Genomic DNA, 13,324 nt, shown 5'->3' with positions numbered 1-13,324 from the left:
TCTACCAGCGGTGCGGAGCGGGAGGTCTGCACACTTACCGGGAAGGCCGGTGAACAGGAGCCAGGTGCAGGAGCGGCGGTGAGCCCATCCATCCGGGCCGCCGCTCAGCGTGATGTGAGAGGCTCCCAGGAGGCAGCAGCACAGGCCCCAGAGTGCAGAGCGGTCAGTGATGGGCGCCGGCTTAGCTCCGCCCACTCACTGGCTGCTGCTGCTATTAACTCTTACAGCGCAGAAAGCGCTGTGGATCCTCCGGACTCCTGGGGATCTAGTCAGGGGGGGTGCATACAGGGGTAATGTGGGCTGCAGAGGGGCCGAGGGCAATAGAGCACAGGGGGGTAATTCATCAAGCAGGGCAGGTCGGCGGAGCAGGGTCGTCCCACTGCACGCTTTGAACCGCCGTGGGCCCCATCCGTGAAACGGGACCACTCCGTGGGTCCTATCAACGCGACGGCATCACAGAACTGGAGGCTCGTGGAACAGCAAGCCCGCACCGACAAGGAGGACCACGAACAGACGGATCGCATCTGGATGCAGGATCAGCGGCTGCTGAGAACACAGCACCCAGGCAGCCAGGTGAGAATGCCGTTTTTTCTTTATTGCCATCACTAGCCCCTAATGTTGATTCGTGTGGAGGGGAGGTTTCTGTGGGGGGGGGGGGTTAGTTTTGGTGCGGGTATTTTAATGCAAGGGTTAAAAGATTTTTTCCAAATGTGGGAGACGAGGGGTAGACAGATTGAACCATCGCCGTTATCGGTGTGGCTGGGTAACGTTCGGGAGAGGGGGGCCCTAGAGGCGGAGGGAGTCGGGGACTCGTTCAGGTCAGGATCTAGTATTTCACAGGGGGCTCCATTGGTGACTGGGGTGGCATCGGTGGGAGGTAGTGAGGTATTGCAGCAGGTAATCACGGCAACGGCGGAAAGTGGGGATAAAGAAAAAGACGAGTCGGCACGTGTAGATGATTCGGCTAGAGGGGAGGTGTACGTGTGTTTTGAGGGGCCCTTAGGGGCACATCTGAAACCTGAAGTGAAATAGAGAATTTGGAAAGGGGAGTACGTTGAAATATTTTCAATGCTCCCATTAGAGCGTTTCAATTTGGATAAAGCCCATAAGGACAATTCCAAAAAAGAGGACGAGGAAAGGAGAAGGTTTAGGTTGATCCCACGTACTTTTTCTAACTGGTCACAGGCTTTTGCAATTTTTGCCAGTGTAATAGGGGAAAAATCACCGGAGACTTGTGCCCCCTTGTTTTGTTATTTAGACATCATCGGGGAGGCTTACAGGGTTTATGGGGGCCAAGGGTGGATTAGATATGACGAGCAATTCCGCCAACATAAAGAATACGTCCAAATATCCGATGGGACCACAAGGATATTTCTTTGTGGATGAGGGTGACAGCACCGGTCAGGTCAAGTCAAGGACCCCAGTCATTTCTTGGAGGCACCGGGGGTTCAGGACAATCGGGGCACTCTGTGGTCATGCAGAGGGGACTGTGTTTCGCCTTTAACGACAGGACCTGTAGGTTTGGGGCAAAGTGCAAATTTAAACATGAATGTTCATCATGTGGAGGTACTCACGGGGCAGCAAGATGTTTTAGGGGAGGGAAGCAGAAAGGGTCAGACGGATTTGACAAAAGGAGTGACGCCAGTGCTTCTAGCAGAGATGGAACGGTTGCTAAATAGATACCCTGACAAAAAAGCAGCGTCAACTTTAAAAAATGGTTTTAGGGATGGTTTTTCAATACCTTTTGTGGACGTTAAGGTGCAGTGGTCCAAAAAGAATTTAAAATCGGCCTACGAATTTCCGGAAGTGGTCACGGAAAAGTTGAACAAGGAGGTATCACTTGGAAGAATGGCTGGCCCATTTCAGTCCCTCCCTATGGAGGGCTTGAGAGTCTCTCCATTGGGGGTAGTGCCCAAAAAGGAGGCTAACAAATTTAGACTAATTCACCATCTTTCGTTCCCAAAAGATTTGTCGGTTAACGATGGAATTGACCCGTAGCTGTGCTCGGTTCTTTATACGTCATTTGACACAGCTATAGAGTGGGTTAGGCATTGTGGGCAGGGAGCTTTGTTGGCTAAAACCGATATTGAGGCCGCGTTTCGTTTGCTTCCCGTCAATCCAGATAGTTTACATTTGCTAGGGTGTTTCTGGAACGGGGGTTTTTATGTGGATCGTTGATTGTCGATGGGCTGTTCTCTGTCGTGTGCGTATTTTGAATTGTTCAGTACATTTTTAGAATGGACGGTGAAAGATGTATCTGGACTCCGGTCCTGCATCCATTATCTGGATGATTTTTTGTTTGTGGGTTCAGCGCACTCCGCAGACTGTTCAATTTTGCTTCACTCGATGGAGAGTGTGTCGAGAAGGTTCAGCGTTCCGTTAGCTGCTGACAAGACGGTAGGTCCAGTGACGTCTCTGAGTTTTTTGGCCATTGAGATTGATACGGTTGCAATGGAATGCCGGTTGCCTGATGACAAATTAGTGGGCATGAGGATGGAGGTGAAGAGAGTCTATGAATTGAAAAAGGTAACGCTGCGTGAGATTCAATCACTGCTGGGGAAGTTGAATTTCGCATGCCGTATCATGCCTATGGGTAGGGCTTTTTGTCGCAGGTTGTCTTTGGCGACAGTGGGAGTTCGGTCCCTGTCTCATTTTATCAGGCTTCGGAAGGCCTTGAAAGATGATCTGAAGGTATGGATGCTTTTTCTGGGCTCATATAATGGGAGGTCACTATGGATTGCATCGGTGGTGCCTGCGGAGGATCTGGAATTTACGATCGGCCCAGTGGACGAGCACGGTTTTTGTTTGTTCTTTAAAGAAAGTTGGCTAGCGTGTCGGTGGCCGCCGTTGTGGGTTGACAACGGTTTATCTTCTAATCGATTGCTGTGTTTGGTGTTCCCCATTGCAGTTGCTTTATCTTTATGGGGAACGGAGGTTCGTAACACGAAGATTTGTTTTGGTTGTGAATCTAAGGGTGCTGCGAGAGCGATAAATTCACTGTCATCCGCAGATCCGGCATTGCTAAGAGTCTTGCAGCATGTGGTTTGGTTAGGTCTACGGTGTAATTTATGGGTCACTGCTGAATTCCGGCCATTTAACAACTCGTTGGTTTTTTACGCTATTTCTTATTCACAGTGGGATCGGGTTCCGGATGTCGTGCCTCAAGTGGATCTCATGTGAGTGTTCTGCCCAGAGGACTTATGGAAGCTTCCGTTGGGGCAGTAAGAGGGTTATTGTCCAGGTCACTGGCGCCAGGGACTTGGTCACACTATGCTAAGGCATGGAATACTTGGGTGGATTGGGGGTCGTCAATGGAAACAGACGTGCACGATGATGAAAAATTGCTTTTGCTCCTGGGTCCGAAATGGGATTCAGGTTGGTCGGCATCTAAAGTTAATTATTTTTTGGCTGGTTTGGCATTTGGATTTAAATTTAGGGGGTTACGTGACGTAACTAAATCGTTCATGGTCCTTCAGGTGATGAAAGGGTGGCGGAAGGGTTGGAAAAGTTTAGATGGACGACGCCCTGTCTCTTATGAGATTTTACTGCAGTTAGACGAACAATTGCCAGGGATTTGTTCTAACCAATCAGAGGTTATCCTGTTTAAGCTGGCATTTGCTCTGGCATTTTTTGGGGCTTTTCGATTGGGTGAGTTGGTCAGCCCCTCCAGGCATAAAAAAGGGGGGTTGCTGGGCCGGGATGTAGTTTTGCATGGGGATAGGTTGGTGATCTGGCTGCGTCAATCGAAAACGGATTTGGTTGGGAAAGGGTGTAAAATTGTGCTCTTTGAGGTTGCGGGTTCCCCGTTGTGCCCCGTATTATGTTTTAAGGAATTTTCAAGGGGAGAGGTCTGGGAAGATGAGCCACTGTTGTTACACGGAGATGGGTCATTTTTATCTTGGTATCAGTTCGTTACTATATTTAAGCGCTGCTTAACGCGAGGGGGCATTTCAGCAGAGAATTTTTCGGGGCATTCGTTTACGTTTAGAATAGGTGCAGCTACGGAAGCAGCCAGATGAGGTTTAGGGGAGGACGTAGTGCGAAGGATTGGCCGTTGGGAATCCGTGAGGTTTAGGTCATATATTTGCCCGTCCTTTGTCTGAAGGGTGTTTTTGAATTGGGAGATGATTTGAGCGGGTTGTGCTTTGCGGTTATTATGTTATTTATGTTTTGGCTTGTTGTCTTTTTCTTTTCAGGGAAGAGGTGAGCGGACGTTCGCCCTGAAGGGAGACAGCTCGGTGTGGAGAAGTCTTCAGCAGTCATACGTTGGATCGGAAAACGTGGAATGTACTGGAAGCAGCTCCTGCCGGAATTTCACAAGTTTGGGCGTTTGGACCGGGTGCCAGATTTATTGGTGATCCATTTGGGGGGGCAATGATCTTGGTAAACGCCCTTGTAGAGAATTGATCAACGTTCCTAGGAAAGTTTGGTTCAGGGCACGGTCGGTGCAGGGTATCAACAGGGCCAGAATAAAAGTTAACAGGGTGGTTTCCCATTTTATGGTGCGGAATGGGACCCACACTAGCGTTAACTGCAATCCGTCCCAAAAACGTCTTTTTCCCGAAAAAACGGATGCGTCAAAAAACTGCAAAACGTATGCAACGAATACAGCATTTCGACGGATCCGTCGCAAAACCGTCGCAAATCCGATAAACGGTTCCGTTGAAATGCTGGATGCGTTGCATACGTTGCATACGTTTTTTCCATCCGCTGCATACGTTTTTACGACGGATCCGTTTTTAAAATGGGAGGCACCAAAATTTGATTGGCTACTGGAAACTAGGGAAATCTATATACTGACTGTATTTACAGCACATCTTTGAGGGTTTTAGTTTAGTGGCAATGATGGATGGTGTAATTGGGAGGATTTCGAGTTTGGTTACTGAAGTTATATTTGAGACGAATCGCCTGGATATCATAGTGCGGGAGAAGGAGGCGGCAGCAGAAAGACGGATGATGCAACGGAGAAGGCGACGATTCTGGATACATCCAATCAATGAGCTGCGGATGACCAGGGGTGTCCAGTCCACTCTCTATCTGGAGTTGCGGTGCAACCCCCAAAAATTCTTTAGTTATGTACGGATGAGGATGGAACATTTCGATTATTTGGTTGGAAAAATAGAGGATGTCATCCAAAGGCAGGACACAAGGATGAGGCTTGCCATCACACCGGCGGAGCGGCTCATGGTGACACTGCGGTAAGCATTTTTTCTTTATGTCATTGCTCATATTGAATGTGAGTACATGCTGCAGAGAATACTGCGCTGACACATTGCGCCGCATTTACTGTAGCATGTCATTTGTTGGTTTATGTGAGGCCATTCCACTTGTTTTTTTTTCTTGTGTCATTGGTCATATTGAATGTTATTACATGCTGCAGAGAATACTGCGCTGACACATTGCGCCGCATTTACTGTAGCATGTAATTTGTTGGTTTATTTGAGGCCATTCCACTTGTTTTTCTTGGTTGATGGTCTGTGCAATTTTTTTTTACATTTTTTTTTATTTTTCCCTGCAGCTTCCTAGCTACGGGTGAGTCTTTGACTTCACTCCATTTCCAATTCCGGCTGGGGATTTCCACTATTGGCGGAATTGTGAAGGACACATGTCGTGCGATTTGGGACACTTTACAGCTGGAGTATATCCCACAACCAACAATGGAAATCTGGATGAGAAGTTCCGAACAATTTGAGCGAATGTGTAATTTTCCAAATTGTGTTGGTGCTGTGGACGGCAAACACATTAGGATTGCAAAACCGGCAGGAACAGGATCAGAGTACTATAACTATAAAAAATACTTCTCAATTGTACTCATGGCTATTGCTGACGCCAACTGCCGATTCCTTGCTGTGGACATAGGAGCGTATGGCCGGTCCAACGACTCCCAAGTGTTTAAAAACTCTCCGATGGGTCGCTGCCTGTATGGAGATACATACAATTTCCCGCCAGCAAGACCGCTCCCAGGAACCAGTGAACCAGCCTTGCCCTATGTGTGTGTAGGTGATGAAGCCTTTCAACTGTCGCCGCACCTACTGAAACCATACAGCAGCCGTGAATTACACCGCACCAAGCGGGTATTTAATTACCGTCTTACCAGAGCAAGAAGAGTGGTAGAGTGCTCTTTCGGTATTTTGACAGCAAAGTGGAGAGTTCTGCTGACGGCAATAAAACTGGATACAAAAACTGTAGACGATGTTGTCAAGGCATGTGTGGTGCTCCATAATTTTGTTATTTCAAAGGAGCCCGTTACCTTGGATGACGAACAATTAGAGACATCCTTGTGGGATTACCGAAGTGCCTCTGTTCGCTCCACCGGTTCTGTTACTAGGATGAGGGAACAGTTTGCTGAATATTTTTTGTCACCTGTTGGGCGGATTCCATGGCAAGACATAATTGTGTGACTTTTTTTTAATTTTTTTTCTTTTTTTTTTCCAAAATTTTTTGGTAGCAACTGCCACAAAAAAAAAAAAAAAAAAAAGAGTGTGTGTGGTTTGCTTGCTAATATAATATAAAACCATTTTGTTAAACCTTGAAAACGTCTGGTGTTTCTTTTCACTTAACCTTTCATATTTACCTTAATTAATGAACACACACACACAGTAGATTGTAAACCAGAATTATGTTTATTTCAAAAAATATATTTTTTGTGGGTAATTTTCCCACACTATTTTTTTTTTTGGTAATTTAAAGAACCTTTTTTTTTTTGGCAAAAAAAAACTATGTACAAGTACATTCCAGGTTCACAGGTCCTGGTATTGTTGGGTGGAGTAACTATGGGAGGAGGGGCTGGAAGGTTGGACCACGTCGGTAGGTGGGATTGGGGAAACCCTACCTGTTGCGTCTGTAATGGAAGGGGGGGGGAAAACAGGAGGCTGACCAGAGGGGTGTTGTGTTGGGGTAGGTGGAAAACTTACTGGGGAAGGAAAGCTGGGCAAAGATGAAGAAAACACGGGTGAATACATTTGGGTTGTGGGCCGGGTTGGGTATTGGTAGTGATGTTGATATTGAGAGTGATGTGGATATTGGGACTGGCGGTGATATTGTGGGGCATGGTGTTGAAATTGGGACTGGGATGTGTGGGGAGGTGTGGGGGTAGATTGGGGTTCGTTAATTACCTTCAGCAGAGCGTTATGGCAGCTATTCATTACCCGCATCTGCTGATCAAAAGAAAGCTTTTCCATGCTCCTGAGCATGGACTGAAAAAAAAGATTGGCTGGAGCTTGACTTACATCTAAATGCAGTCTATCCAAGCGACTGCTGATTTCATGGTGGTTTTCACTCATGCGTGATTGCATCATGCTGAAACCAGCAGTCACTTGTTCTCCCAAAATTTTAAATGAATTTTGGAAGCCTGCATTTAGATGCAAGAACTCAGGAGCATAGCTCCTTTCCTGACCCCTCTGACGCTGCCGCCATGAACCTACCGGTGGTGTAGAGGTGGCAGGGTCAGAGGGGTGGGGTAAAGGGAACGCTATCTGTTGACCATCAGATGCGAGTAAGGAAGGCTGCACTCCACTGGTAGAGGCGGATGAAGTGGAGGGGACAGAGGGGTGAGAGGTGTGGGGCCTACCGACGTGGTCCCCGGTGGCGGACTCAGGAGGGATCGCTTCAGAGGGTGCAGAGGTAGATGCAGGCGCACGGTGGCTGGAGTAGGTGCTGTGAAAGAAAAAAAAAAAAGTTAATATATTGATATGAAAAAGGCCGGACTGAAACAAAAGTTTTGTGATTAGACAGGTTCTTACTGTGATGTTGAATACTTACACTCTACTCAGCATGGTTTCCCTCAGGAAGGAGAGGTTCGGGCCATATCTGTACCTCCTCTTCTTCCTTGCTGCTGAGCCACTCGGGGCCTGCATCTCCTCGTTAAACTCCCTCTTAAAGCGATCCCTCAATGACCGCCACCGCTTCCTAACCTTGGTACCTGTGAAGACAGGAATGAAGAAAAAAAAAAAATATTCGTAAATGCAAGACATTACATTCAGCTCAAAACATCACTGAAAAGTGAATACTTACATAGTTTGCTCTGCTGCTGTGGAAGAAGGTCCTCCCACCTCGCAAAGATGTTCCGGCATACTTCCAACCAGAGCCGACGGGTGACACTGGTATCAGCATGCCTGCGGTCAGCCATGTTCCACAGTGGCTCCCGTTCACGAACCTCCTCGATGAGGGCTTCAATATCGATATCTGAATCGTATTCGGGAGCACACTGTGAAGCCTGTTAGAACAAAAAAAAAAAAAAGAATTAAAAATTAGTAGACTGAAAGCAAAAAATTAACAATTGAAGCCCCACAAAAAACCGACTCACTGATGGCCGACCGCGGCGTCGAGTCCGCCGACTCTGGGAGCGCCTGGGAGAACCTTCATGCTGTGCTGGACGTTCAGCAGCACCAGCAGCAGCAGCAGCAGCAGCAGGAGACTGAAATAAAGGATAAAAAAATTAGCTTTAATGTATGTATATGTTTTCTGTGTTACGTTATATATGAAATTCTGTTTTGTGTACGGTGCAGTGTGATGTGTGAAGCAAGTGTTTCACCACTACTTACACTTGGTTCCTCCTCCACTTCGATGTCTCCACCCGTCTCGGTCCCTTCCGACAGCTGCTCATCGGATTCTGATTCCTGTTTAAACATAATAAATGCATGTAGTGACTCAAAATGATGTAAATTTAAAAAAAAAACCAAAAAAAATTTTTTTACTTACCGATACCTGCTGTTGCTGTGGAGGAGGGCTGCCGGAAGAGGACATTGTGTGGCTGTGGTCCAGGTGGCTGTGGTCCTGGTAGGTCTGTAAGTTAAAAGACACTTGCAATCTGCTCTACACATTGAAGTAGCAGATTTGGAGTCTTCAAAACTTACTTTTCAGATTTTCTGGATGTGGGCCAGGTGGCTGTGGTCCAGGTGGCTGTGGTCCAGGTGGCTGTGGTCCAGGTGGCTGTGGTCCTGGTAGGTCTGTAAGTTAAAAGACACTTGCAATCTGCTCTACACATTGAAGTAGCAGATTTGGAGTCTTCAAAACTTACTTTTCAGATTTTCTGGATGTGGGCCAGGTGGCTGTGGTCCAGGTGGCTGTGGTCCAGGTGGCTGTGGTCAAGGTGGCTGTGGTCCAGGTGGCTGTGGTCCTGGTAGGTCTGTAAGTTAAAAGACACTTGCAATCTGCTCTACACATTGAAGTAGCAGATTTGGAGTCTTCAAAACTTACTTTTCAGATTTTCTGGATGTGGTCCAGGTGGCTGTGGTCCAGGTGGCTGTGGTCCAGGTGGCTGTGGTCAAGGTGGCTGTGGTCCAGGTGGCTGTGGTCCAGGTGGCTGTGGTCCTGGTAGGTCTGTAATTTAAAAGACACTTGCAATCTGCTCTACACATTGAAGTAGCAGATTTGGGGTCTTCAAAACTTACTTTTCAGATTTTCTGGATGTGGGCCAGGTGGCTGTGGTCCAGGTGGCTGTGGTCCAGGTGGCTGTGGTCCAGGTGGCTTATGCCGGTCAGTGTGGTCCCTACTCTATCTGCAATATAATAAGTATAATGGATTGAAATTTAGACCAAAGCAGAAATAGGTAATGTTTACCACTAAACACCATGTTAAAATGAGAAAAATATGTGAACACCCAAACCCAAAAACTGGTGCACGTTATACCATTCTTTTCCATGTCCCAAAAACAAAAAAAGGTAAACTGTGAGACACCTTTAAAAATATTTTTATGTTTTAAAAAAAAAACAATTACCTCCCCGAAATAAAATTTCAAAGGATAACCTTTATTAAAAAATGACCACTCAAACAACTCTGTATTGCATGTGTAACCATTGGTACATACACCTGATTTAAATTTACCTTTAAGAAATTATACTACGGACAATTTTTTAAGAAACATTTTATTAATATATAATTTTTTTCTTTTTTTTTTTTTTTAAATCACAATGGAGCAGAAATGCTCTTTATTTTAAAATACAAGTACATCGAATGGGAATGGTTAAGTAAATTTAAAAAAAAAAAATATAACCTCAAGCTGCAGACCATTAGACTTTGCAATAATACATCCATTTTAATAAACAAAAAAAAAAAAAAGTTGCACAAAACACTATACTAAAGGTACTGTCACACTAGACGATATCGCTAGCGATCTGTGACGTTGCAGCGTCCTCACTAGCGATATCGTCCAGTGTGACACGCAGCAGCGATCAGGCCCCTGCTGTGATGTCGCTGGTCGGGGAATAAAGTCCAGAACTTTATTTGGTCGCTGGACTCCCCGCAGACATCGCTGAATCGGCGTGTGTGACACCGATTCAGCGATGTCTTTGCTGGTAACCAGGGTAAACATCGGGTAACTAAGCGCAGGGCCGCGCTTAGTAACCCGATGTTTACCCTGGTTACCAGCGTAAAAAAACAAACAGTACATACTTACATTCAGCTGTCTGTCCCCTGCCGTCTGTTTCCTGCACTGACTGCTGGCCGGAAAGTGAAAGTGAAAGCACAGCACAGCGGTGAGTCACACAGCGATGACTCACCGCTGTGGCTGTGCTCTGCTTTCACTTTACGGCCAGCATTCAGTGCAGTAACCACACGGCAGGGGACAGACAGCTGAATGTAAGTATGTACTGTTTGTTTTTTTACGCTGGTAACCAGGGTAAACATCGGGTTACTAAGCGCGGCCCTGCGCTTAGTTACCCGATGTTTACCCTGGTTTACCGGGGACCTCTGGATCGTTGGTCGCTGGAGAGCGGTCTTTGTGACAGCTCTCCAGCGACCAAACAGCGACGCTGCAGCGATCCGGATCGTTGTCGGTATCGCTGCAGCGTCGCTAAGTGTGACGGTACCTTAAAGGTACCGTCACACTGAACGATATCGCTAGCAAACCGTGACGTTGCAGCGTCCTGGTTAGCGATATCGTTCAGTTTGACACACAGCGGCGATCATAATCCTGCTGTGATGTCATTGGTCGCTGCAGAAAGTCCAGAACTTTATTTCGTTGCTGGACTTTATGTAGACATCGCTGAATCGCCGTGTGTGACGCCAATTAAGCGATTTGTTCACTGGTAACTAGGGTAAACATCAGGTTACTAAGCGCGGCTCTGCACTTATTAACCCGATGTTTACCCTGGTTAACAGTGTAAAAGTAAGAAAAAACACAAACACTTCATACTTATGTTCCGCTGTCTGTCCCTCGGCGTTCTGCTTCTCTGCCCTGTATAAGCACAGCGGCCGGAAAGCAGAGTGGTGACGTCACCGCTCTGCTCTGCTTTACGGCTGGCTGGCGCTCACAATGCAGAGAAGCACAGCACGGGGACAGACAGCGGATATTTTTTTTTTTACCTTTTTTTTTTTTTACTTTTACACTGGTAACCATGGTAAACATCGGGTTACTAAGCGCGGCTATGCACTTAGTAACCCCATGTTTACCCTGGTTACTGGCATCGTTGGTTGCTGGAGAGCTGTCTGTGTAACAGCTCTCCAGCGACCAAACAGCGACGCTGCAGTGATCCGGATTATTGTCTGTATCGCTGCAGCGTCACTCAGTGTGACGGTACCTTAATTAGTAAATACATCAAAAATCAATATTAACCAATATGGCATTGACAAATGCACATGCAACCAACAAGACGCACACAAACATACCTGCAAGCCGAGTCATAACGCAAGCATAACACATGAACAGTCGCAATATTGACGAAGGCATAATAAGGTGCAGGCACGTGAACACATACATACAAAAGCACACAGCAGTACAAAAATAAACACACACACCCACACACACACACACACACGGCCATCAGTCCTCCGGCTGGAGCTTGATATCTTCACAGTGGCAAGCCTCACGGTGGATCTGGACTGTAGCATGGCAATGGCTGTTGCAGGATGACGGCAGGCCTCAGGTTGGATTCAGGTTTTATAAGCTCTTGCTATAGTCAGTACGTCATACACAAATGCGCACACACACACACACACAAATGGCAATATACTCACACTGTTGTAGTGTGTCTGGTCCTTGCTGCCAGGCTGGGCTCTTGGTGTCCGGCTGGGCTCTTGGTGTCCGGCAGGGCTCTTGGGGTCCAGGCTGGGCTCTTGGGGTCCGGCTGGGCTCTTGGTGTCCGGCAGGGCTCTTGGGGTCCAGGCTGGGCTCTTGGGGTCCGGCTGGGCTCTTGGTGTCCAGGCTGGGCTCTTGGTGTCCGGCAGGGCTCTTGGGGTCCAGGCTGGGCTCTTGGGGTCCGGCTGGGCTCTTGGTGTCCGGCAGGGCTCTTGGGGTCCAGGCTGGGCTCTTGGGGTCCGGCTGGGCTCTTGGGGTCCGGCAGGGCTCTTTGGGTCCAGGCTGGGCTCTTGGGGTCCGGCTGGGCTCTTGGTGTCCAGGCTGGGCTCTTGGTGTCCGGCTGGCTGGAGGGTTCTTCTTCTCTCTGAGTCTTGCTGGCATATGTGGTGGTTGAAGGCCCAGACCAGGTTTATATAGATTTGGGGATGTCTGGCCATTTAGATAAAAACACCTGTTTCTGAGCATGCTCAGTAGAAAAAAACGTATTGCAGCGCTGCATTGCGTCGTACGACGTGTCTCGACGCATCCGTCGCTCATAGACTTTCATTCTAGCAAAAGACGCATGCCGACGAATGCGCCGAGACACGTTTTATTGGCGGAGACAAAAAACGTTACAATCTTCTTTTTTCCAGACGACGTGTCGCCTCTTTTCGACGCATCCGTCGAAAGACGTATACCGACGAATGCAAATCCGTCGCAATATGTCGCCAATACAAGTCTATGGGGAAAAAACGTATGCAGCAAAATATTTTGCTGCATACGTTTTTTCTGCAAAACGACGCATTTTAACGTATTGCAGTTAACGCTAGTGTGAAAGTAGCCTAATTCGCCATTTGGATCTAGTGTCGGGAACGGGCGAGTATTGGAGAAAGGATGGTCTCCACTTGAATGCTATCGGCTTGGACTTATGGTGTCTAGCGGTACAGGAGGGTATTGAAAAAGGGCTGCTGGTGTGGCGGGACACAAATGTCTGAGGTGTCAGGACATTGGTGTTGGTGGCGGGGGGGAAAGAGGTCCTCGAAGTTGGTGGTGCTAAGAAATGGCGGCTTGGAGGGGGTGGATTTGTGAGATCCTGGACTCCCCTTGGTGTGGCTTAGAGAATGAAATGGTAATTGGTGGTTATACAGTCGAGAAGACTGGGGCCGTGGGATTTTGGCGGATATAGGCCGGGCGAGTCTTTAAGCGTCTCTGAGCTGGTGCCTAGCGGCTAGAGGCAAGGACACGACCTGGAGGCCAAATTATGGAAATTGGATATGAGTTGGTTGATTCTTGGGGCTTCGACGACCGCCTTCCCTGGGGTTTTAATGT

At 47.5% G+C, this 13,324-nt stretch overlaps 2 protein-coding genes across 2 annotated transcripts; one reads left to right on the top strand and one right to left on the bottom strand.

Annotated features, from left to right (window-relative positions):
- The first annotated feature begins 4,524 nt into the window (after nucleotides 1-4,524).
- LOC138664985 (uncharacterized) lies at nucleotides 4,525-6,833 on the top strand. The gene is made up of 2 exons (XM_069752097.1): nucleotides 4,525-5,198; nucleotides 5,519-6,833. The coding sequence occupies exons 1-2, from the start codon at nucleotides 4,843-4,845 to the stop codon at nucleotides 6,399-6,401; spliced, it is 1,239 nt and encodes a 412-aa protein (XP_069608198.1). The 5' UTR covers nucleotides 4,525-4,842; the 3' UTR covers nucleotides 6,402-6,833.
- On the bottom strand, nucleotides 6,772-8,593 carry LOC138666733 (uncharacterized). Its single transcript, XM_069754915.1, has 6 exons — nucleotides 8,544-8,593; nucleotides 8,306-8,416; nucleotides 8,014-8,215; nucleotides 7,762-7,921; nucleotides 6,828-7,656; nucleotides 6,772-6,786 (listed from the first exon to the last, which is right to left on the bottom strand). The coding sequence occupies exons 3-6, from the start codon at nucleotides 8,126-8,128 to the stop codon at nucleotides 6,772-6,774; spliced, it is 1,119 nt and encodes a 372-aa protein (XP_069611016.1). The 5' UTR covers nucleotides 8,129-8,215; nucleotides 8,306-8,416; nucleotides 8,544-8,593.
- Nucleotides 8,594-13,324: the final 4,731 nt, after the last annotated feature.

This window comes from Ranitomeya imitator, chromosome 2, assembly GCF_032444005.1.
Source record: "Ranitomeya imitator isolate aRanImi1 chromosome 2, aRanImi1.pri, whole genome shotgun sequence".
NCBI classification, from domain to species: domain Eukaryota; kingdom Metazoa; phylum Chordata; class Amphibia; order Anura; family Dendrobatidae; genus Ranitomeya; species Ranitomeya imitator.
The sequence above is the reverse complement of the archived record's forward strand: the minus strand, read 5'-3'. Positions and strand labels throughout refer to the sequence as shown.